The following is a 26,226-nucleotide window of genomic DNA, read 5'->3' as shown; positions in this document are numbered from 1 at the left end:
CCATCCAGACCACATGGCCAGCCCATTGCATTCGTTTGGTTTTGCCAGTTCCTGCTATGTTGTGCTGCTGGTACTGTTCCTCAAGCTCTTGGTTGTGTCTGACGCCTTCATTCCATTGTGTCTGCTTTCAGAATCGGGCCGAAGATCTTCCGAAGCACTTTTCTCTCAAAAACGAGGAGCTTATGGAAATCCTGTTTCCGGATACTCCATGTCTGATAGCCATATAGAACAACAGGCTGGATCAGGGTTTTGTACAGTCGAATCTTGAACTGTCTGGAGAGATATCTGGACCGAAGCAATTGTGCTAGGCCGTGGTAAGATCGTTTTTCTGCTTGTATTCTGGCATTGATCTCTGCTTCACATGACGAGTTCTCAGTGAAAAGTGCCCCTAGGTATTTAAATTCATGCACTGTCTTGTAGGACTGGTCTCCCACCTGCTGTGATTGTAGATGACCAGCAGTCTGACTTTGACCACGCGTCACAACGAGGTACTCTGATTTGGCTTCGTTTATGTTTGGCCCAAATTCGCTGGCAGCCTCCTTTAGTGCTCTGGTTATTTGCTCCAACTCCTCTTCTGACCTACAGAGTAAACAGACGTCGTCTGAATAAGCTACGTATGCCAGTCTCTTTCCTTCGATTTCAATCCCTACGTCCTCTTGGAAGGTCTCGCGATCGATCTTCTCGAGGGCAAAATTGAACAGGATAGGGGACGACCCATCTCCTTGCCTGAGTCCTGTGACAATTTCAAGTTCCTCAGTTACGTGATTTCCCATCTTCACCTTTATCCAGTTTTCGAGATATCTACTGGTCAATTCCAAGTTACATAGGGGAGTCGTGATACTTTTGATAAGATACTGTCCAGCGATGCTTCTGTGAAAGGGACGTGTTCTGTGAACAAATTCTTGGTCAGGCCGCCAGGCTTCATGCTTTCCTTACCTATTGGTTTTATAAATCCTTGAATCTGTGATTTCTAGAGCTGATAAATGAATTTGCTCCAAATGGAGAAAAAGTAAATCAGTTGAGATTAGTAGGACACACAATCTTGTAACGTGCCTCTATAACACAGCCTTGAGCACAGATTCATTTCATCTCGATATCTCTCCACCATGATCCTTACACCGCTATATGCGAATTTTGCACTACCCAAAGCAGCCTGTCAGGTTAAAGGAGGTGAACAAAAGCAAAGGACACCAAAAACACGACACATTACCGTACATAATACGTTGCAGGAAACCGGTTGGCATTCAAAATAGCTTCCAGTAGTTTCGGAATGCATAAATACGAGTCCTGTACGGTTTTCGTGGGAATCGTATACCATTTTTCCTGCATAATAGTGGTAAGTTCGGACAAAGTCGATGGAGGTAGATATTGGTCATGCACCCTTGTCTTCAAAGTAGACAACAGAGGGTCAGTAATATTGAGATTTGGTAACGGTGGTGGCCAGGGGAGACGTGACAATTCATCCTTGTGTTCACAAAACAGTCCAGGATGATTCGAGAGGTGTCTCTTGGAAAACAGTAACACCACTGGGGAACAAAGTTTGGACCATAGGGAGGACCTGACAACTTTGGGACCCCTGGACTACCACGATATTGCTGCCCACATAACCACCGGACCGCTGCCATGTTTCGCTGTTGGAACATAACGTCGGCCAGAAGTCTGAAACATTGCGCAAGAAGACTCATCCGACCAAATAAATTATTTGGCCAATGCAGACGACCTCGTAATAACAGATGGACCTTAGAGAATGCAAAAAAAGTCTAACTTCTGAAGGTGGCAGCTGAAAAGGCAGGTCTGCAAATATCTCATGAGGAGACAGAAAACGTTACCATTGAAAACAACTCACATAGAACCTTAAAAATCAAATATGGCAAAATCAAGAAAAAAGACAACTTTAAATATCTGGGTGAAAATATAAATATAGAAGTGAAATAGAAGCAATTAAAATCGGAACTGAAAAAATTAAAAGAGCATACAAGAAAAGTGGTCAATCCGTACTATATAAAAAAATTTCCGAAGATGTTAAAATAAGGCTTTATAATACATTTGTAAAACAGTAAGTCCTCTATGGGTCGGAAAAACTAAATGTAAAAGGCATTAGAAGATTTAGAAATTTAGAAAAGAAAGGAAAATGAATCTTGTGAATAGAATCCAATCAAGAACAAACATGACACTTGGAATTTTAGATTAAATAAGTAAATATAATCATTCTGCTGTAAAATAACTAATGATATAAGGAAAAAGTGTGTTGCACTCTATTGTCATCTAGAAACAATTAACAAAGAAGATCCACACATCCTTCCAAATGAGAAAACAAACACAAAGAACATGATTGAGGAGGCAAGACAAAAAAGCATTTGTAAATGCAGATTGCAGGGAAGAATTTACTCAACAGAGACCAGTTCAGACTAGAAGTCCAGAAACTGAAAAGTTATCTAGTAGCTAGAACAAATAGAAAAAGAACCGGGTTTATACTGTCGGGTTTGAGAAAAAAAGGGAAGGTAGGAAAAGAGAAAGAAATATACTGCATAAAACAATTAAAGGGTCACTTATTTCATATCCCGTTTTTTCTCTCCATTGCGACGCAGAAGAGTGAAATTTGGCTTAAAGGTGCTCAAACCCTTCCTGTTTAACGTTACAAAAACTTGGCCCCCTGCAATGCTTCAGAGAGCAAGGTGTCAATACATACGAAAAGAATGCTTAGGACTTGTGTCTTGGATTTTGAATGTGGCCTTCAGCCGATCTCAAGTTAATCAAGGAGGTCGATTAAAGTTTTGAGGGTTTTGCATCCTTGCTGTAATACTGTGTGTTGACTTATAAAGTTTGTATGTTGAGTGCAACTGACAGGAACTCATTTTGGCCCAACTTAATCCGCTCTGGCCTGCTAGCCCAGACATTTCAGTGAAGTGCTTGAAGCAAAAAAAAAAAAAAAAAGTAGCGGCAATTGGCTTTGGGAATTACTTACAGTAACATCTCTTCTCTGTGAGCCGCCTATGTGGAGTGCGGTAGTACGGCGTCGTAGCATGGAGCGTTAAATGTTTTTCTTTTGGGAACACAGCGTTGGCCGGCAAGAGTGAACTGCGGATAACACCTAGTTCTTTGAAATGTCCCACTGAAGGAATTGTTTTATTATGCCTGGGGCCCTGATAAAGCACTGACAACGCTAAAGTAGACATTAGGTGTTGAAAGAAGGGTTCTTGTTTTTTTATGTAGTTGACGTGAATTATACTGTTTGTCGGCAGGAGTTCTTAACATCGTTATAGCAGTCGGTCGCATTTGTCGAGGCACGCCTTCTCCGGTGATATTGTGTGATGCATACAGATGCATTTTCTATGTTGTCATCCGTTACTGAAGCTTTTAGTTTCACTGTGCCCGAGCGTTCATTTTTGACGCAGAATTGGGATGTGCCAGGTGGTCTGACTGTATTGCCAATAGCCAACTTTAAGAACTGCGTAAACTGTTGGGCACTCGGTACTACAGAACAAATACTGCTGGGTGCTGCGGGTTTTCTGTAGTACCGATCGGCGCGGAACAATGTTAGTGTTGTTTGAATCTGACGCGAAGTGCAGTCACGAAGTTCGGCACTTTGAGCTGGTCCGTCGTTGTCGTGTCACTTGCTGCTACGTCTGGTTCGTCGAAGTGACGGAAAGCTGTAAGTTTGCTCATTTTTTTCCTATTTTGCTCACTGCGATAGGGACTGGCAGTGTTGCTTTGCACCCTTACAAGGGAATGAGGTTACACGTCTCTTCGCAGTGTGAGTTGGCTGCGCAGATGGGCACCTCTTTAATCTTAGAAGTGGTGCACTACGGTAATTTAAGTTATTGTGTTTAGTTTTTTGAGTATAAGATAATTTAAATAAGAAGTAAGGCTTTTAAGCAAAAATTCTTTAGCAAAACTTTTTCTTAAGCTCCTCTCAGCCATCAAATACCGCTGTGCGATATGTTTGAGTTGTGGTGTTTGGAACGAGTTAAAGCGTATTAGCGGGCGTTAGTAATTGTGTTGTACGTGTGTGGTTTGTAGGGGTTGACGTCCAGTGTGCGTGTATGTTCGTTGTATTTGGTTTATGTGAATTGTGAGTGATTCTTGTCCACGGGCTAAAGTAATCAAACTCAGATTATATTTCTGATCTATTTTATAATGTTTTGTAGAGAAAAACTTTTATTAATGAATGGATTTACTTTAAAGAAAGTAATTTCTGTCAGCCTGTCAGAATAGATGTTTTAAATCTTTTATCTAAGTTATTGGGATATTAAAGGAAATGTAATTGGTTTTCTTATTTGAATGAAATTTTAACTATCCGCAGTACTTTCATAGTCTGTCTGTACCGCTGGTGGATTAATTACTGTTCATTGTGCTTAAGGGCTCTGCGAACATGGTAAGTGACCCGTTTCCTTATACCTTAGTTGCAGAGTAAGATCGGTGCTTTTGACTGGAGAAATCGTGGTGCCCACCATGACCCCCTGAGCTGATGGTCCTGCAACCGAAAGGGTGGCAGCCGTAGCCAGGCAAGAGTACGAGCCTCATCTAAGGGATGTTTTTGTTAATAAATCTTATTCAGCTCAGTCTGGTTAGCTAACTGTATCAGTCGTCCACTCCCAATCGCGAAAAATCCTGCACTATGTAAGTTAACGATGTCACACTGGTAGGAAAGTTCACCACTATTGTGCCCAACGCCATCGTGGACGAGCCACAGATTTCGTATGCCTGCAGTTAGGCACTAGTACAGCTGAGGGGGATCAAGGAGTCGCGTGCCTGTATGCGCCTAGAAATATTTGAAGGTCTAGGGGGGGAGGGGGGGGCAGGGGGGGCAAGGATGAGGAGGGGGCGAGGGGAGGAGGGGGATGAGGAGGGGGGTGTCAGCAGTCAAGAACGAGGTCCTGTTGCACATAGTAATTGTAAACTGTCGTTTTCGACTACGAAACGTGTACAAATTAACACCCGAAGCTAAGGGATGGTTTCATTGCCTATCTTAAAGCCTCCTCCTAAAGCCTTTCCATGTCGATTCCGAGCAGCGGTATGTTTAAAATGTTTTCCTCACCACCCATAACAAAACCGCGTGATTTCAACGCAGGGAGTCGCTGTTTTGACTTCCACACACAGGCGACGAGAGAAGGACTGTGAAGATCTTCTCATTGTGTGACGCGTTACGGTGATGTTGGGCAGTAATATGCTAAAATTTGGTGCCTGTACACCATCATCAGTCCACCTGATATCTCACATGAACTTCCAAGTACTTGTCTTTTTTTCGATTTACCGACACCTTGCTGTTCGAAACGCCGCCGAGCCCGATAGTGACGATGGAGGGCGCCACACCTTTTCTCCAGGAAGTGGAAGGCAGTACTAGCATTTTAACCAAATTTCACACCTCTACTCCACAGTGAAAGAAATAAAAGGTTTCAGTTGAGTGACACTAATTGTTTTCCACAGTGTTGCTGTCTTGACGTGGCCGTTAGCTGGCCTGGAACGAAATAAAGAAGGATCAAATAAACTAGTGATATTGCTACTACTAACTCATCAGTACCTTTCCTATATTTTATTACTGACGAGAAAGAAAGGTCCTTTTTCGAACTACGTGTCGTGTTTGTCTTCTGAACCAGGAACGTGGATCCGGGAGGCACGCAGCCGCCCCCAGACGTGCATATATCCTTACCAAGTATGTGGTTGTTGCGGTCTTCTCTTTCATACGGTTCTGCATGTCCGCAGAGAACCTGTCAAAGCCGCTGACGGTCCCTGGTACCGCAGCGGCACGACGTTTCGTGATAGCCAGTCAGAAGTACCATCTCGTAGAAGGTCCTCGACTAGCGCCCTTGTAGTGTTGGTGTCCTTCCTTCCGCAGCAGATTTATGTTCTCGTGCTTCTATTTCTAGCAACTGGTTGGCTATCTTATTCCTTCACTACACGTCCACTGAACAAGTCAGCTTGTGCACAATTCACAGAATGCGAATCACACGAGCAAAGTTATCTGCATTAATCGGTATCAATGGCCAGAGTGACCAACATCTGGCATTAATCTGCGCAACATCCTGGCAACCGATTCGAAATGATATACACTAATGAACCAAACCGATGTCGGCACTGTCTGCATTGACACTGAATACCAGCTGGTGGAATTCCGAGCATTTGATGTGGCAAGGAAAGTGCATCAGCGAACCAGAGGCGAGTGGGTATTCATTCTAGCGCATTTACAGGTCACAAATGGAGAAATATGCTTTAAAGAGACTTTGACAGAGGGCAGATTTTGGTGGACCGGCGCATAGACCAGAATGACTTGGTAACGGCGAACGTGGTCTGCTATTCACGTGTTGATGTCGCGAGTATCCATGGAAAGTGGCGGAATGGAAAAGAACAACGAGGAACCGACAACATCGTGGACACTTACGCCTCATTATAGAACGTCGAGGTCGGTCGCTTGCCCACCGTATGAAGTAGAACAGGCGGCAATCTGTGGAAGATGAGATAACAGAGAACAGTGCTTCCCCCGACTTATACCTCCCGAGGAGATCACGAAAGTAAAATTAGAGAGATTCGAGCGCGCACGGAGGCTTTCCGGCAGTCGTTATTCCCGCGAACCATACTCGACTGGAACAGAAAAGGGAGGTAATGACAGTGGCACGTAAAGCGCCCTCCGCCTCATACCTTTGGGTGGCTTGCGGAGTATAAATGTAGATGTAGATGGAGGCACAAGAGTTTCGTTAACATACAGTTCGGCTCCCGTCGTTGAACTTGGCGCTCTGCAGCGGACGACTTCTTAGCGTTCCCACGACGGTCCACCGACATCGTTAGTTATACGAGGTGCATTCAAGTTCTAAGGCCTCCGATTTTTTTTCTAATTAGCTACTCACCCGAAATCGATGAAACTGGCGTTACTTCTCGACGTAATCGCCCTGCAGACGTACACATTTTTCACAACGCTGACGCCATGATTCCATGGCAGCGGCGAAGGCTTCTTTAGGAGTCTGTTTTGACCACTGGAAAATCTCTGAGGCAATAGCAGCACGGATGGTGAATGTGCGGCCACGGAGAGTGTCTTCCATTGTTGTAAAAAGCCAAAAGTCACTAGGAGCCAGGTCAGGTGAGTAGGGAGCATGAGGAATCACTTCAAAGTTGTTATCACGAAGAAACTGTTGCGTAACGTTAGCTCGATGTGCAGGTGCATTGTCTTGGTGAAACAGCACACGCGCAGCCCTTCCCGGACGTTTTTGTTGCAGTGCAGGAAGGAATTTGTTCTTCAAAACATTTTCGTAGGATGCACCTGTTACCGTAGTGCCCTTTGGAACGCAATGGGTAAGGATTACGCCCTCGCTGTCCCAGAACATGGACACCATCATTTTTTCAGCACTGGCGGTTACCCGAAATTTTTTTGCTGGTGGTGAATCTGTGTGCTTCCATTGAGCTGACTGGCGCTTTTGTTTCTGGATTCAAAAATGGCATCTACGTCTCATCCATTGGCACAACCGACGAAAAGAAAGTCCCATTCATGCTGTCGTTGCGCGTCAACATTGCTTGGCAACATGCCACACAGGCAGCCATATGGTCGTCCGTCAGCATTCGTGGCACCCACCTGGATGACACTTTTCGCATTTTCAGGTCGTCATGCAGGATTGTGTGCACAGAACCCACAGAAATGCCAACTCTGGAGGCGATCTGTTCAACAGTCATTCGGCGATCCCACAAAACAATTCTCCCCACTTTCTCGATCATGTCGTCAGACCAGCTTGTGCGAGCCCGAGGTTGTTTCGGTTTGTTGTCACACGATGTTCTGCCTTTATTAAACTGTCGCACCCACGAACGCACTTTCGACACATCCATAACTCCATCACCACATGTCTCCTTCAACTATCGATGAATTTCAATTGGTTTCACACCACGCAAATTCAGAAAACGAATGATTGCACGCTGTTCAAGTAAGGAAAACGTCGCCATTTTAAGTATTTAAAACAGTTCTCATTCTCACCGCTGGCGGTAAAATTCCATCTGCCGTATGGTGCTGCCATCTCTGGGACGTATTGACAAAGAAGGCGGCCTCATTTTAAAACAATGCGCATGTTTCTATCTCTTTCCAGTCCGAGAAATAAAATCGGAGCCCTTAGAACTTGAATGCACCTCGTAACAGCAGTCAGAATGTGTTCATCGAGATTGGACTGTGGATGAACGAAAACTTTTCGCCTGGTCGAATGAATTGTATTTCTTGTGACACTAGGTGTATGAACGTGTCCGAATACATCATCCTGCTATCATCCAGCGGCCTCTCAGAAACAGCATCTTGGCATTACACAGGCCGCTGGGATCTGTATTACGATTAGGGGGACAAAACCTGCCCTCCCTTGTACATCTGGAAATAATCGAAGGCACTGCAATTGCTGTGGACTAAGTGAAAATTATTGTGGACCACCTGCATCCCTTCATGCTTGATTTCTTCCCCGAAGGTGAAGGCATGTCCCAGCAGAATATTCGTCGGAGTCACAAGTCCAAAATTGTACTAGAGTTTTTTGAGGAGCATGATAGTGAACTCACTTTGGCCTGATCTGAACGTTAAGACAGGCTACAGGGCGCCAGTTCCGTGTCTACAAAAAAATGGCCCGTAATTTGCGGGACTTGCGTTACCCGTGCGGTGGCACATGTTGCCACGTAACTGCAGGAAAGTATGAAGGACTTGTTGAGCGCCTACCCACAGAATCACTGTTGTATTGTGTCTGAAAGGTAAACCAACATGATGCTAAACAGGTGGTCATACTGTTTTCCTTATCAGTGTTCAACGGCGTCCCTCAATTCCTGCGGTGGCAGCTCTGTGTGCTTAATTTCTTGTCCCGAGTCCCACCAAATCACCGACGTACTTAATCATGCACTGTTCTATTCAAAAGGAATAAATCAAATGGTACTGAAATTCTAATAGCCCTTAATTTACGCGTAACTTTATATTTACGCCAAATCTACAACGCGTGGTGTTTATAATTGCAGGGAAGAATACCAGATATATGGAAGAAATAAAATGCGATAATCTTCCAAAAGGACAAGGAAAGGATCCCTTAGCTCTAGAGTCCTACAGACGATTGCCTTCTCGATACCTTAGGGATGACTCTGGAGAAGTTGTGTGTGACAGACTACAGGAGAAAAGACTTCTTCGTGGAAAGAATTCGCAACAGTGTGGTTTTAGAAGAGGGTAATCAATAGAAGGTGCTTAAAATTTGGCGATAAGATTTGTGAAAAGCCACCCTCGTATTGTAGCCATAATGGTGGACATCGCCATGGCGTTCATTCACTTACTATGGGCAACGATTTTTGATCGCCTGAGGAACTTGGACAGCCCACGAGCGTTATACAAGTGCTTTGAGAACTATTGTGAAAACACAGAACCATCACCCAAGACTGTCGTGCCCAGGACAGGTCCTAATAAAAGAAATTTTAAAAGGCTGCCCTCAGGGATCCATAAGCGGCCCTATTTTCTGGGATCTAGTACTTGAACCAGTATTAGGAGAGCTACAGGTAAAGAAGAGGTAGTAGGAGTAGTGGCATCTGCTGACGACCTGATCATCCTTGTGAAGGGAAGATCGAGAAGAATAGTCCTCCAACAATTACATCAGTGGTGCCAAGGAGTCAAATTGTCTGTTGCGCCTGAAAAGACCACCTACATGCTGTTAAAAGGGAATCTTTTAAGACACCTCATCATGAAATTAAGGGAGAAATGCATAAAGAGGAAGTATGTAACCATATACTTAGGCATCTTCTTGTACGAACGACAAAATTATGGTGCACAATTGAAGAAATGAGAAAGGGAATCAGTAACTCGATGAACAAAATTATTACTCTTGCCAGTTACAGTCATAAGTTTCCAATGCAAACAATAAGAACGCATTGTAACGCTATCATTGGATACTGTGCAAGTGCTTGAGTCCTCAGACTTTTGCTTGTAACACAAGCATGGGTAGTTAACAGGCTGCAACGTAAAATACTTCTCCAGCTGTGGGGAGCTTTTGGCATTGTGCCAGTTGAGGCGTTGCAAATAGTACTTGGAATGTGTCCACTCTATCTCTAGACACGGAAAGAAGCTGCGGCGTTTCGTCCGAAGAAAGAAGAATACCGTGAAGTGCTGAATGTAATAGGAATACGGGCCAGAAGTAAGCACCATAACCAGAATCCTCCACCGATGGCAGAAGCGATGGGATAGTGCTGAAACATCGAGGCGCACCTATGGTTTTCTGCCAAATATAAGAGACTAGCAATGAAGCACTTGAGTCCCTGAAGAAGCCTGCCATACTTCTTGACTGGTAATGGGTCCTACACCACGAGCTACTGGAGTCCAATTGATGGAAGAGAGACCTCCGACTGAGCCTGTGGTGAGCAAGGTACGTCAGAACATACTATCTGGGTATGCAGCTGACACTAATCGCCGAACAACTGAATCGAAACGGAAGGCTCGATGTCAAAGAGATAGTGCGAAACAGAACGGCAGATGTTCGACAACTTTTCTGACGCTACTTCAAGAAAAGCAGCTTCGGTGGCGCGTTATCTTATCAACCATCCCCCCGTCTACTGCACTACAAGAGGTTGCGACAGAAGATCGAGAAGCAACGAAGCGAAGGTAGCCCAGGTCAACAGTGACGGCAGAAGAACCGCCAGCACCATATGAGCAGTCGTCGTGACAATACCAGAGAGAAACACAGCCGTTGGCCGTGTCTCGTCACTCGAGGAACCAGAAGCGGGGTGACGTGGGACGGCGTGTGGCTGCGCTCGTTACCGGCAACAACGACGCTGCCTTGGAACAGGGGAATACTTCCCTGCAACCAGGGAGCCAACAAACAAATAATGGAACAGGCAGACAGAACCACAATACCCTCCAAGCGCCCGAGGAACAGGCAAGAGGTGCCTATGGACCAGGGAGCAATCGAGTGCACTGTGGAATGCGATAAAAACAAATAAAAAATTACTGTAATAGTAGTAGACAAAATTTTTAATAATGGCTGTAATTTTCAACAAATGTAGTATTATTTTTTCAGAATAAATTTTAGTCATTTGTTGCAAATAAATTATTATTCTTTACCGGTTTCGACAAATTTGTCATCTTCAGAAGGCTACAAAACTAGGGGTATTGTGAATTCTCAGACCTTGGCTATACATTTGTGTGAAGTATAAAAAGTCTATTCCATAAACTTACTTAGTTTAGCAGACAGTCAGTATCTTCTCCATAAAAGGATAATTTCATGATATGTTCAGAAATTTACATATTGTATACAGTTATTTTAAACAATGTTCATTTGAAATTTGAAATTTAGAACCATTCTCACCTAAATTCAAAAGATTTGTTGAATGATCAACTTGCATTAAAAAAACGCTATTTTAATTGCAAATCATCTCTCATAAAATATGAAAACTAACCCATCTCTTTCATATATTAAAATTATGCGTTGTATTTTTTCAAAGGTGTTATATACACCGAAGTACCAAAGAAACTGGTACACCTGCCTATTATCGTGTAGGGCTACCGCGAGCAAGCAGGAGTGACGCAGCACGACGTGGCATGGACTCGACTAATGTCTGAAGTAATGCTGGAGGGGACTGACATAATGAATCCTGCAGGGCTGTCCATTGATCCATAAGAGTACCAGGGGTGGTGGAGATCTCTTCTGAACACCACGTTGCTAGGCATCCCAGATATGTTCAATAATGCTCGTGTCTGAGGAGTTTGGTGGGCAGCAGAAGATTTTAAACTCAGTAGAGTGTTCCTGGAGCCACTCAGTAGCAATTCTGGACGTGTGGGGTGTTGCATTGTCCTGCTGGAATTGCTCAATGGGTAATGGAGATGAATGGATGCAGGTGATCAAACAGGATGCCTACGCGTGTATCACCTGTCAGTGTCGTATGAAAACGTATCAGGGATACTCCAAATGCACACGCTCCACACCATTACAGAGCCTCCACCACCTTGAACATCCCCTGCTGACATGCAGGATCCATGGATTCATGAGGTTGTCTCCATACCCGTACACGTCCATCCGCTCGATACAACTTGAAACGAGAGTTGTCCGACCAAGCAACATGTTTCCAGTCATCAACAATCCAGTGTCAGAGTTGACACCCCAGGCGAGACATAAAGCTTTGTGTCGTGCAGCCATCAAGGGTATACGAGCGGGCCTTCGGCTCCGAAAGCTCATATCGACGATGTTTCGTTAAATGGTTCGAACTCCGACACTTGTTGATGCCCAGCATTGAAATCTGCAACAATTTGCGGAAGGGATGCGCTGAACGATTCTCTGCAGGATCTTTTTCCGGCACCAACGATGTCGGAAATTTGACGTTATACGGGATTCTTGATATTCGCGGTACACTCGTGAAATGGTCGTACGGGAAAATCCCCACTTCATCGCTACCTCGGAGATGCTGTGTCCTATCGCTGGTGCGCCGACTATAACACCACGTTCAAACTGACTTAAATCTTGATAACCTGGCATTGTAGCAGCAGTAACGGATCTAACAACTGCGCCAGGCACTTGTTGTCTTATACAGGCATTGCCGACTGCAGCGCCGTATTCTGCATGTTTACCTATCTCTGTATTTGAATACTCATGCCTACACCAGTTTCTTTGGCGTTCCAGTGCACAATTTCTTTATATGCTTTATGTATGATTTTACATATGTTCCTTTTTGCTAGCACATCAGACACATACATGTGATTTAGTTATTAAAAATTGTCAAACACAGTTTAAAATAATTATTTAAAATAATAATATGTCAATTTCTGAACATACCATGGCGTTGTCCTTCTATGAAGAAGATATTGACTGTCTGCTAATCTAAGTAAGTTTCTCTAATATAATTTTCACACGTCACATATTTGTATAGCCGAAGTCTATGCCAAATTTTGTAGGTTTCTGAAGAGAACCAATTAATTTGTCGAAACCGCTTAGGTATAATAATATTTATTTGCAACTGTTCAATGAAATTTATATTGAAAAAAAAATTCTAACCACACTTTTGCATGTTAGCTTATATTTAATTAGATTATACTTATGCAAAATTCTTTGGTATCAACAGTATCTTCGTTGGAGGCCGCATGCCGCTCACAGGTATCGACGAGACGGCATGTTTATACCTCCCGCCAGTGCGCGACAGGCGAGATTGCTCTTCCATCCCTCGCTGTTTCGCCACACATACACGCCACCTTTTTTTAAAGTTTGTTTAACTTTTGAGTTGTGCTGCCGGTGCTACGATTTGTAGTGGTTGCACTTCTGCGATGTGTGATATTCAGGTGATGTTCTCTTTATTTCCGCTTTAGCAGGGTGGGCTCGCTCGTCCATGGACCCTGTTGAGGTGTTCGTAGTAATTTATTTCATTGTTGGGGGACCATATCCAGTATTCGTAACCTGTGCCACTGTGCCGGTGCAACAGGTGACGTGTTGTGGGTCGGAGAAGGTCGACCTCACCTAGCAGTTTCCTTGTTGAGATGGCGTTGTTTTCCTTAATTTTAGGTATGTCGAGTTAATGATGTCTGAGTGACACCCTCCTCAGGTCCCCAAACGTCAGGTGGAGGCAACGATTTCAGACAGTCTGAACAAGATTTAGGTTAGAATTGCAGGTCGTTCCCTGAGTGGAGTAGCCGTAGAGTAGCGCCGGGGTAATCTTCGATCAGCACAGCCTCAGTTTAGTAGTGACCCTCAGGTCACGTCTAGACAGTAGTGGGTTGAGTTGATGAAGAAGGCGAAGTACTTTGATTATCGGCGTCTGGGTTTGTGCTTTGAATAGTAGCTTAGTGTCAAGCATTACTCACGGGTATCTGAGCGCCACCAGAGGAAGCTAAGTTGCCATGATCTGACTGCCTGCGACTCTGAATTGTCAGGACTTCTTTTTAAGTAGCCACAATTCAGAGCTTCGCCCCAACATTTATGACCATTACTACGGAAAACTACAGTGAGATAATTGCAGCGACATACCACGAAGCTACTAATCAATTTCTACGTGCCAGTGTCTTATAGAACTGTATCAGCTTTCAAATTTCTTTCTGTCGGCAACATTACCCACTTTGTACATTACTCAGTAGCACAGGTGGACCTACAGCATTTCAAAGTTATACATATCTCAGTTATTACATGTGATTATTGTAAATAAACTTACTTATATTTTACCGTTTTGCAGATGGTCTGTCTTTTATTGCCACTGTGACTACCGACACAAGAATTTATTATCGTTAATCTTGATAGTAGAGATAAGTACTTTACATTATTGAACGTAAGTGAACAAATACTAAACTATTCATTTCTCCTTACCTCTGACGGTGGAGTGCTTCCATAGCCTGAAAAAGATAGAAAAAAAATTTTAACACACCATACGTATAGTATTCAGATTGTTAAGTTTGATCATGAGCTTGTTTAAAATGCTTTGCCGTGGAACAACTATATAACAGACTAACTCCAAGCTGCATAAACGATGATCGAGAAAAGACAACATACGTGAAGAAGCTATAGCTTTGTAGTAATAAAAAAGTGAACGTGAAATATATTCCAAAAGAGCAAGTTCTTGGAAATGCATGTGTCATGAGAAACGAAACTTTGCGCTGAACAGGCGTACGAACCTCGGTCTCTCGATCCTAGCGAGCAATCAAACCATCCAAGAATAATTTCAAGATGGTTCCAGTAGCGTTTACGTTTTCTTCTTTTCATTCCGGAAAAACAACCAGATCTATCCGCTAATTATTTTCAAGCCCTATTTATTAGATAGGATCTTCACGTCATCGAATTTCTTCGATTTCATCTCCTTTGTTTTCGTTAGTCTAATTTGTGTGACTTTAATTCAATTAAAACAGGGACACTGGTACTCCTTGAAACAATATAAGTATGTAATACTTGACTTTGCTTCCCACAACAAAACTACTAATGCATATGAGTTTTTATCTGAACTCCGACAGAATTACTTCGATGTACATGGCGCAGAGTTCCTTGAAGTTTATTGAACCATGTGTAATAACGTTTCTTCCCGTTCAGTTCACACATGGATTGTTTCTACGAAGAAAAGGAAGGAAGGTCAGAGTCCAACGTTCCAAGTTCGAGGTAATCAGAGAAGGGGCTCAAGGTCATATTGAGACGAATCGCAAAGGAACTCGGCCGTGTCATTTTCAGTTGAAACATCCGGCAGTTTTTCCTAAGCTGTTTTCGGAAACAAGGGAAAATATAAATCTGCAGGTCGGGACAGGAATTTAGACCGACGTCCAATGTCTTCCAACAGCGCCATCAGGTTCCTTACAGTGGAAGAGGGGGAGGCGAGGGGGGGATGGATGCTGTGGTGGGTGAATGAAGCGGAAGAGGTACTGTTAGGATAACTCGTTAGTTGTTGGTGAACCCTTGTTGGAGAACCACAAAAGAAGGTAACATATGTGGATTTCTAGTTTGAATAGACTGAAGTATCAATTTGACTACATGCTTATACAGAAAAGGTATAGGAATTGCTTTAACAAAGATAAAGCATACTCAGAACTGTCATAAATCCTAACCACAACCAGATGGTAGAGCAAATAAACGTGAAGTTTGCACAAGAAATGCTAGAGAGAATTTTAATGTGGAGACCTTAAGAGCGGCATGTAGTAATTGGAAAACAGTTTTATAGGAAAACTGGAAAAGATTATTAGTAAGAGTGCATTAATGAGAAATGGGTGAAAATGAGAGACGGTCTCATGGCATTTGCAAAAGAATTTATAAGAAACAAGAACCTTAAAAGCATCAGGTTGTAACGCTAAAAAAGATGGATGGGCGGAGGAAATGGTAGAATCTAAAGAACAAACAGGGGAAATTATGTACAGGAAATTGAATAACGAATTATCAAGAGACTCGGAACATCCAAGATAAAAATGATGAATGGAAAATGTAAGGAAATGGAAGATACGGGGAAAGAGGAAAAGTATGTAGTTGTGTATAGACTAGCTAGGAAGATACAATTTTCAAAAATAACAAAAGAAAGGTTAATATGAAAACTGAAAGAAAGGATGATAGAATAACAAAAGAACCACAAGAAATGTTAAAAAGATGGCGTGAATATATAGTATCTGTATGAGAAGGCTCTAATACCAGCAATAAAAAGAGAGTAGAAGATGCAAATGTGCCGACTGAAAAAAGGCGTTGCAGCTTTGATGAAGAAGTACAGAAAGCACTGAATGAGAGTGCAGAAAGTTCTGAATCATATGGAAAATATCAGGGCATGTAAAGATGACGAATTGCAAACAAAAGTGATAAAGATATTGTGAGACGGAGAGAAGAGGGAGTTAGTCCAACTTTGTAAAGATGCAAACTGAAAAAAAGAAGAATTGCAAACATTGTGAAGAACATAAGATTATTAGTTTAATTTCTCATGTAGTCAAAATATTATCGAGAGTGCTAATGGAAAGGTAACATGTAACGCTACATTGGCACATTGCGGAGAATCTGATTGGATTTAGAAAAGGTAAAGGAAAATGAAATACAACCACAATTCTGAGAAGTATAGAGAGGAGAGGTACTGAGATAGGATGATACGTTTATAGCTTATTTGCTGACTTAGAAGAGGTATCGAGAGTGCTAATGGAAAGGTAACATGTAACGCTACATTGGCACATTGCGGAGAATCTGATTGGATTTAGAAAAGGTAAAGGAAAATGAAATACAACCACAATTCTAAGAAGTATAGAGAGGAGAGGTACTGAGATAGGATGATACGTTTATAGCTTATTTGCTGACTTAGAAAACCACAATTCTAAGAAGTATAGAGAGGAGAGGTACTGAGATAGGATGATACATTTATAGCTTATTTGCTGACTTAGAAGAGGCTTTCGGCAGATTAGGCTGGAGCGAGTTGATGAGCATTTTGAAAAAATGAAATGAAATGAAATGTGTGTGTGGTTAGGGCGTCCTGTTAGGTAGACCAGTCTCTGATGCAAGTATTTTTAGGTGGCACCACTTCAGCGACTTGTGTGTCGAGGAGGATGAAATGGTGATAAAGATAACACAGCACAACACTCAGTCTATGAGCGGAGAAAATCTCCAATGTTGCCGGGAATCGAACTCGGGCCCCTCACATGTGATTTTTGCCTCTTTGTCGATTCAACTGTGCAGACAGACATTTGAAGAAGAAAGGAGATGATTCGAAGAAGGAAAGACTGGCACAAAATTTATATTTACAACAAAGATAAGAGTCTGGTTTGGAACTTAAATGTCTAAATAAATTATGGAAGACTGCTGTCTGCTCTTTAACATACTCCCTTAGGAAATTATTGAGGAGAGAGTAACTTAGATCTGTAAAATGTTAAAGATCTAATGAGAGCTGTGAAGAAAATGGTGTGAGGATCAATAAGAAAAAATTGAGTGCATGATAATTGGGCAAAGAATGCAAATTAACTAATAGTATAGTAAGGTACTAAAAATTAACCAAATATCAGCTTTAAAGTACCTAAGAAGCGTAGTAACGGAATATATAAGGTACTAGCAGAAGCCCAAAACTCGAACTGGCGTAGCTTACGGAGCTTTCGATAGAAAGAGCAACTTATTATGAGGAAAGCTTGACACAGGAAAAGACAAACTGAAACGTGTACACTGAGAAGAAAGGACGAAAGACAGTTGGAGGTATTTGAGACGTGCGCTTGTATTAGGACGGAAAGCGTTAGATGAGTACAGTGAGTGACTAATGAAGAGGTACGGAAATAATTGGGGAGGGAAGAAGACAACTCAAGTTATAAGAGAAAGGACGAAGAATTGGCTTCATCAGATATTGCGATGGGACTGTTTGAGGGAGAATGGGGAGAATGCTTTGTAAGGACTTGCGTCTGGGAGAAGATTGAAAGGAAAGGATGGATACAAGAAGGTGTGCGACATTAAAGAAAAAGGAAACAACTACGTCTCATTCAGACTCCATCCATACTCAAATCGGGGCTACCTGGACACTCAGTGAAACCCTAATTATATACGTCTATTTCACCTTTCCTTCCAGAAACTGATTCTGAATTTACTCTAGAACCCACTTCACCTCGCACCTCCCAATGAGTCTACTTCCACGCAAAAAGTCCCGTCAGTTCTATCGATTCACCCTCTTCACCAGAGACCGACAACTACACAGACACTTCCATACGCACTTAACCACTAATCTCAAACAAATAGTGAAAAGTGTACCACCTACTACATGTTACAAATCTGTCATCGAGTTATTCTTTCTAGCGCATTAATCAAATAACACCGAACAAGCGCAGACGATCGAGTTACTTGCATCATGCCTTCAGTATATCCTCAGTTCGCGTAAGGATTCTAGCTTTGTCCAGTTCATCACCCCTTACGCCGATGAATACTGAAAAAAATACCACTTCTTCAGGTAAGTTACCAATGTCAAGAAACATGTCACACGTAAACTACTACGTGCACTAAGGGATTGTACATTTAAATTATTACTCTGAAACAAGAAGTGATCCAGTACACTTCTCTTCCTTAAAATCAATTTACTAGTGAAACGTCGTCTTATCAATCCAACAACGTAATTTATCTATTAACCAATGCTACCACCTAGAATTTACAAGACCTACTGCTTCCCAACACACGGTGAGGTTTACACCCATAATACATTGCGGGCAGTTCATCCCCCTCCATCATCTCCTATACTTATGACTGCATATACCTGAAGATATCTTTGTCTTCCTTGACTTAGAATTCGCTGCCTTTGTCAGTGACGCTTGATTCTTCTCGTGAGTAAATTTTACCACTAATTACAAATCATTGAACATCATGTATTCTGTCTCACAATCTGCATCTATCTTTCCTGTCCCTAACGTAGCCACTACTGGCGAATGAATTTCACCCTTCTCCTCAAATTCTAAGACCTAGGGAAAATCCTATTTCTTGCATTATCTTTTACGCCAAAACTGCTTTGTCTGCTTAAATTTTTTCAATCTTGGGTCATTGCCGAACCCTTCTCCAACAAATTTCCCCCTTCTCCGGATCTCACATCGTTTAGTGGACTACGCCTGTCAATGTAGACTAAACGTTTTGCGTCCATGCATCCACACTTCAGAATCTGACGTGGTGCCCAGGGGAAAATAAGCATTGAGGGGTTGCTCTTGCCACATGTACTTGGAGGTGCTAACCAAGGTAAAAACGTACTAATGCTAATAGGTACAATTATAAGTCTCCAAATGAATTAAATACTGATGTAATGTTGTTCAGTGCACTGTCCGTAGTCTCCAATAAAAATATCAGTATTTATACCACTAACACACTGTGTATCTAATTAAGAAATACATATCCACTAAAAACTAAAACACAGTGGTGTTATGCCTTGTGTGAATGATGGGAAACATCTAGAAACAAGTGTAGGAATTGGACAGGCTGAGGTTTATTGTTCAGTGACATTGCAATATTGGCATCCCATGACCGTCTCGAGAATTTGGAGCTTACGTGTTCAAGCTGACCGTACTTGGCTCCATGCAGGATGTCAATGGCCCCAAGGGACTAGCGCACGAGAGGACAGACATATTGCTCACTCAGTCATGCAGGATCGCACATCCATGTCATGTACCTTAGGAAATGGGCTTGTTTACATCAACAGAAGCGTGCACACGAACGCAGTGACGGCGTCCGGAGCGTGATACGATCATTGTTGCAGTTTCCCTTGATGTGGCAGCACAGAGAGGTGCATTAACATCAGTGTTCCAATAGTATGGGCTATTACATCGTCTTTTCAGACGAGTCCCGTCTGAGCGCACAGTATTACGTTGGACGTATTCATGTATGGCAGCTAGAAGGAGAACACATGTTGCCCAGTTTCATTCATCATCCTCATATGGACTCAAAACCTGGTGTGATGATGAGAGGTGCCACTGGATACACAACATTAGCCTCTCTGGTTCCCATAGAAGTTAAGTTGGACAGTAGCCGTAACGATAAGGTTCTAGAACGTGTCCTATCGTGGAACACTTTGTCTTTCAACAAGGTAACAGAGGACCACATATTTCCCGTGCTTTCCTGGCCTACTTCAGTACTGACCGCGTACAGTACAGTGGACAGTACGCTCTCCAGATTTATCATCCACTAACAACATCTTGTTATGTGTTGATGAGAGAACAGCACACTACTACTCGCCAGACACTATTATTGATCAACTTTGGTAGAGAAGTGAACCAGCATAGAATGACGTACCAGTACCTCTTACTCAAGTTTAGTATCTTGATGGATATCCATGTTAGAGCCGTTTGTGCTGCCAGAGGTGGCAGTTCTGAACATTGAATTTTGAACCCTGTGTAGACCGTAATCACCTACAAAATTTAATAATGTATTTTCCCTTCACTGTAAATTATCTGATCAGCAGTATCCAGGCACCACTAAGTAAAGCGGAACTGACCACTAATTGACGACTAGATGTCACGAGGGGCATCCCCCCCAGTACAAGTGACGTGGATTATTGTCAGTAGAAAAGTACTGACAGTAGAGCCTATTAAATTCGAACGTGGGCTGGCTATTGCATGCGACCTGAGTAAAAAATCCATCAGGGATGTCTAAACACTTCTAAAGCTGCCCAAGTTGACTGCCGGTGATGTGACTGTTAAGTAGAAACGCAAAGGACCCACTGCAGCTGAACCATGACCAGGACTCAAGCACTAATGGACAGGGACCGTCGAGCATTGTGGAGAGTGGTTGTAAAAAAAAATGCATGAAATTAGCGGAAAGAATCATCCATGAGTTCAGCTAGCACAATTACTGTACATAAGGAATGGAGTACAGTCGTAGAGCAGATCCTATTAAGCCACACATTTTTGTAGTCAGTGCTAAGTGACGTTTGATGTGATCTAAAGAGAGACGTCCCTGGACAGTTGACAATTTGAAACGAGTGATTTGGTGTGATCAACGACACTATACCCTGTGGAAATCCGGGTTTGGCGAATGCCTGATGAATGTTACCTAAGGTCATGTGCAGTGCCAACAACGATTTACGGAAGATGTGGTGTTATGATATGGAAGTGCTTTACGTGGCTATGATGTGGTCCCCTTAATGCACTTAGCAAAAGGGCTAAGTGCAGAATCACCCCATATTATTGACCACTAATAGGTGTCCGAATACTTCTGAACAGATCCTGTATAATCGCAAAAAAATAAATGTTGTTATTTGTTATTCTTCCTGGTGTTGCAATTTTAACGGCCTGCAGTGCACCTCACTATTCAGTCCGGTTCTTACATCTAGCTCTCAAAGGTCGAAACACGACGAACCCACCTCATCCACCACCTCCTGCTCCACTTCCTCCTTCTCTTACTCCCCTCATCAACAAACACAGAGATCCATCAGCTCACAACGCCCTGACTCGCCTCATGTCACCACATATACGTCATCAAGAACCGTAATCGTCTCGTACATTGCATCTTCAGGTAAGTAAATACCACCTGTATTTTATGACGGTAACTATAAATGAATATACTGGATTTAACTTTTTTATTAATGTAGGATTTTATCCCCTTCGTGACGTGTATGATGGCTGTTTTATTTTTGTCAATTGTTATGAATTATTTACCCGTCAGCCTACATTAGAATCTTAATTAAGATAGTATTGATTTCTAATTATCAAATTTTATTGCTAAAGAACATGTAGACTACTTAGTGTAAATTTTAAGTGAAATTCTGCACAATCATTTGCAAGGTTTGTGAGGTTTATACAGGGTGTTCGGAAACTCCCATTGCAAACTTCTGCGCATTGTAGAGAGGAGTCAGCATATAATATTTTGAATAGGAACCCATGTCCGAAAACGTCATCCAGCGACGATACAGAGCGTCAAAGTTACAGCTGCCGGCGCCTGTACATGAGTGAATATACTGAGTGATTCCCTGTTTATGTTACAAACTTTCAAGGATGGTGAAGAACGATATAAGTGCCAATTAAAGGTATGGGTCCTTGTTCCGAAACCGAAAGAGTTGAAAGATATAGGTGAAAATCGTTGTGGTACCTCTGATAGTGGAATACATGTAAGGTACTGTCATTAATAAGGATGTAGGGTATGCAATTTTCAGAGGTTGTAGTATGGACCGAAACACGAAAATTATCCTCGTAAACATGGGCTCTGAAATGCATACCTTAAGAGCTATGAGCATTTCTTCAATACAGGAGATGTGTTTCACACTTGGGAAGATCAACAAGCGCTCATAGGTTCTCAGGTACGCATTTTGAAGCCCATGTTTACTGGACATTTTTTCTTATTTTAGTCCATACTGCCACCTCTGAAAGTTTCATACCCTACATTCTTAGCAACGACAGTACCAACACATGTATTGCAATGTCAGAGGTATCAGAATAATACCCTCGACTTGTTTGTTTACGAAAAAGGGACAATGTTATACATTTGTCCGTCTCCACTACTCTTGAAAATTTGTAACATCATCACGGAATCACCCGGTTGTACATACATTTACAGATTCCGGCGTCTATAAGTTTGACGTTCTGTAGCGTCGTTGGGTGACGTTTCCGGACACGGGTTCCAATACAAAATATTATGTATTAACTCTTCTCTACAGTCTCCAGGAGGGGACTGCCAAGGGGGAGGTTACCATGAGAAAAAGATTGAATAATCTACGAAAGGATAACGTTCTACGAGTCGGGGCGTGGAATGTCAGAAGCTTGAACGTGGTAGGGAAACTAGAAAATCTGAAAATGGAAATGCAAAGGCTCAATCTAGATATAGTAGGGGTCAGTGAAGTGAAGTGGAAGGAAGACAAGGATTTCTGGTCAGATGAGTATCGCGTAATATCAACAGCAGCGGTATAACAGGTGTAGGATTCGTTATGATGATGATGATGATGATGATTGGTTTGTGGGGCGCTCAACTGCGTGGTTATCAGCGCCCGCACAATTACCCAGTCTTTGCTCAGTCCAATTTCGCCACTGTCCTGGATGATGATGAAATGATGAGGACAACACAAACACCCAGTCATCTCGAGGCAGGTGAAAATCCCTGACCCCGCCGGGAATCGAACCCGGGACCCCGTGCTCGGCAAGCGAGAACGCTACCGCGAGACCACGAGCGGCGGACGATTCGTTATGAATAGGAAGGTAGGGCAGAGGGTGTGTTACTGTGAACAGTTCAGTGACCGGGTTGTTCTAATCAGAATCGACAGCAGACCAACACCGACAACGATAGTTCAGGTATACATGCCGACGTCGCAAGCTGAAGATGAACAGATAGAGAAAGTGTATGAGGATATTGAAAGGGTAATGCAGTATGTAAAGGGGGACGAAAATCTAATAGTCATGGGCGACTGGAATGCAGTTGTAGGGGAAGGAGTAGAAGAAAAGTTTACAGGAGAATATGGGCTTGGGACAAGGAATGAAAGAGGTCTGTAACAAGTTTCAGCTAGTAATAGCGAATACCTTGTTCAAGAGTCACAAGAGGAGGAGGTATACTTGGAAAAGGCCGGGAAATACGGGAAGATTTCAATTAGATTACATCATGGTCAGACAGAGATTCCGAAATCAGATACTGGATTGTAAGGCGTACCCAGGAGCAGATATAGACTCAGATCACAATACAGTAGTGATGAAGAGTAGGCTGAAGTTCAAGACATTAGTCAGGAAGAATCAATACGCAAGGAAGTGGGATACGGAAGCACTAAGGAATGACGAGATACGTTTGAAGTTCTCTAACGCTATAGATACAGCAATAAGGAATAGCGCAGTAGGCAGTACAGTTGAAGAGGAATGAACATCTCTAAAAAGGGCCATCACAGAAGTTGGGAAGGAAAACATAGGTACAAAGAAGGTAGCTGCGAAGAAACCATGGGTAACAGAAGAAATAATTCAGTTGATTGATGAAAGGAGGAAGTACAAACATGTTCCGGGAAAATCAGGAATACAGAAATACAAGTCGATGAGGAATGAAATAAATAGGAAGTGTAGGGAAGCTAAGACGAAATGGCTGCAGGAAGAACGTGAAGACATCGAAAATGATATGATTGTCGGAAGGACAGACTCAGCATACAGGAAAGTCAGAACAACAATTTGGTGATTTTAAAAGCAACGGTGGTAACATTAAGAGTGCAACGGGAATTCCACTGTTAAATGCAGAGGAGAGAGCAGATAGGTGGCAAGAATACATTGAAAGCCTCTATGAGGGTGAAGATTTGTCTGATGTGATAGAAGAAGAAACAGAAGTCGATTTAGAAGAGATAGGGGATCCAGTATTAGAATCGGAATTTAAAAAAACTTTGGAGGACTTACGGTCAAATAAGGCAGAAGGGATAGATAACATTCCATCAGAATTGCTAAAATCATTGGGGGAAGTGGCAACAAAACGACTATTCACGTTGGTGTGTAGAATATATGAGTCTGGCGATATACCATCTGACTTTCGGTAAAGCATCATCCACACAATTCCGAAGACGGCAAGAGCAGACAAGTGCGAGAATTATCGCACAATCAGCTTAACAGCTCATGCATCGAGGCTGCTTACAAGAATAATATACAGAAGAATGGAAAAGAAAATTGAGAATGCGCTAGGTGACGATCAGTTTGGCTTTAGGAAAAGTAAAGGGACGAGAGAGGCAATTCTGACGTTACGGCTAATAATGGAAGCAAGGCTAAAGAAAAATCAAGACACTTTCATAGGATTTGTCGACCTGGAAAAAGCGTTCGACAATATAAAATGGTGCAAGCTGTTCGAGATTCTGAAAAAAGTAGGGGTAAGCTATAGGGAGACACGGGTCATATACAATATGTACAACAACCAAGAGGGAATAATAAGAGTGGACGATCAAGAACGAAGTGCTCGTATTAAGAAGGGTGTAAGACAAGGCTGTAGCCTTTCGCCCCTACTCTTCAATCTGTACATCGAGGAAGCAATGATGGAAACAAAAGAAAGGTTCAGGAGTGGAATTAAAATACAAGGTGAAAGGATATCAATGACACGATTCGCTGATGACATTGCTATCCTGAGTGAAAGTGAAGAAGAATTAAATGATCTGCTGAACGGAATGAACAGTCTAATGAGTACACAGTATGGTTTGAGAGTAAATCGGAGAAAGACGAAGGTAATGAGAAGTAGTAGAAATGAGAACAGCGAGAAACTTAACATCAGGATTGATAGTCACGAAGTCAATGAAGTTAAGCAATTCTGCTACCTAGGCAGTAAAATAACCGATGACGGAAGGAGCAAGGAGGACATAAAAAGCAGACTCTCTATGGCAAAAAAGGCGTTTGTGACCAAGAGAAGTCTACTAATATCAAATACTGGCCTTAATTTGAGGAAGAAATTTCTGAGGATGTACGTCTGGAGTACAGCATTGTATGGTAGTGAAACATGGACTGTGGGAAAACCGGAACAGAAGAGAATCGAAGCATTTGAGATGTGGTGCTATAGACGAATATTGAGAATTAGGTGGACTGATAAGGTAAGGAATGAGGAGGTTCTACGCAGAATCGGAGAGGAAAGGAATATGTGGAAAACACTGATAAGGAGAAGGGACAGGATGATAGGACATCTGCTAAGACATGAGTGAATGACTTCCATGGTACTAGAGGGAGCCGTAGAGGGCAAAAACTGTAGAGGAAGACAGAGATTGGAATACGTCAAGCAAATAATTGAGGACTTAGGTTGCAAGTGCTACTCTGAGATGAAGAGGTTAGCACAGGAAAGGAATTCGTGGCGGGCCGAATCAAACCAGTCAGTAGACTGATGACAAAAAAAAAAAAAAAATTTCGAAGCGTATCAATATCATGTTATTGTAATCTGATAATATCTTTTGATCCAACGTACAAGTAAAAGAGGTAAAACATCTGTATATTCAGCGCACAGTCGGTTGAAATACTGCCGCATCACAATTACATTTCGAATTCTGGCGAATGTTGGTACACAACTGACTTGTCGGTAACGATGTGCCATTATATCCTACAATCAGTACGTCATGGTACATTTTTTGTAGACGGAATGTTTGTTCTTAAAAACTGTTAGAATGGCTACGTTTCATCACTGTTAGAATGGTTACGTTTCATTAATCAATTATTTGCTCGACTTATCTGAAGATGAATAGCGTATGGTGAAGCAAAACTTCAATAAACCATACAAATATAGGTTGACAGTAAAGGTTTTGCCATGAAAAGTACTGATCGATGTCTACTACTTAAATTACGGAGACATGTTATCTAAACAACAGTCGACCCTGCTTATTAATAGTTTCAATTATGAATAAATTTTACTCTCCAGACGTAACTGCGAAAGGATAGTCAATGTCTCGCATTAATCAGGAACATTCGAAATG

At 42.3% G+C, this 26,226-nt stretch overlaps 1 protein-coding gene across 4 annotated transcripts in view; it reads right to left on the bottom strand.

The window, feature by feature from the left end:
* Positions 1-26,226, bottom strand: part of LOC126175883 (uncharacterized) — a 930,852-nt gene that overhangs the window by 48,437 nt on the left and 856,189 nt on the right. For all 4 annotated transcript variants that reach the window (XM_049922923.1, XM_049922926.1, XM_049922924.1 and 1 more), the window contains exon 8: positions 14,259-14,284. In XM_049922923.1, coding sequence (XP_049778880.1) covers positions 14,259-14,284 — 26 coding nt within the window. The remainder of the gene's footprint in view (positions 1-14,258; positions 14,285-26,226) is intronic.

Source organism: Schistocerca cancellata, chromosome 3 (assembly GCF_023864275.1).
Source record: "Schistocerca cancellata isolate TAMUIC-IGC-003103 chromosome 3, iqSchCanc2.1, whole genome shotgun sequence".
In the NCBI taxonomy this organism is placed as follows: Eukaryota; Metazoa; Arthropoda; class Insecta; order Orthoptera; family Acrididae; genus Schistocerca; species Schistocerca cancellata.
This window is presented reverse-complemented; position numbering and strand designations above follow the sequence as displayed.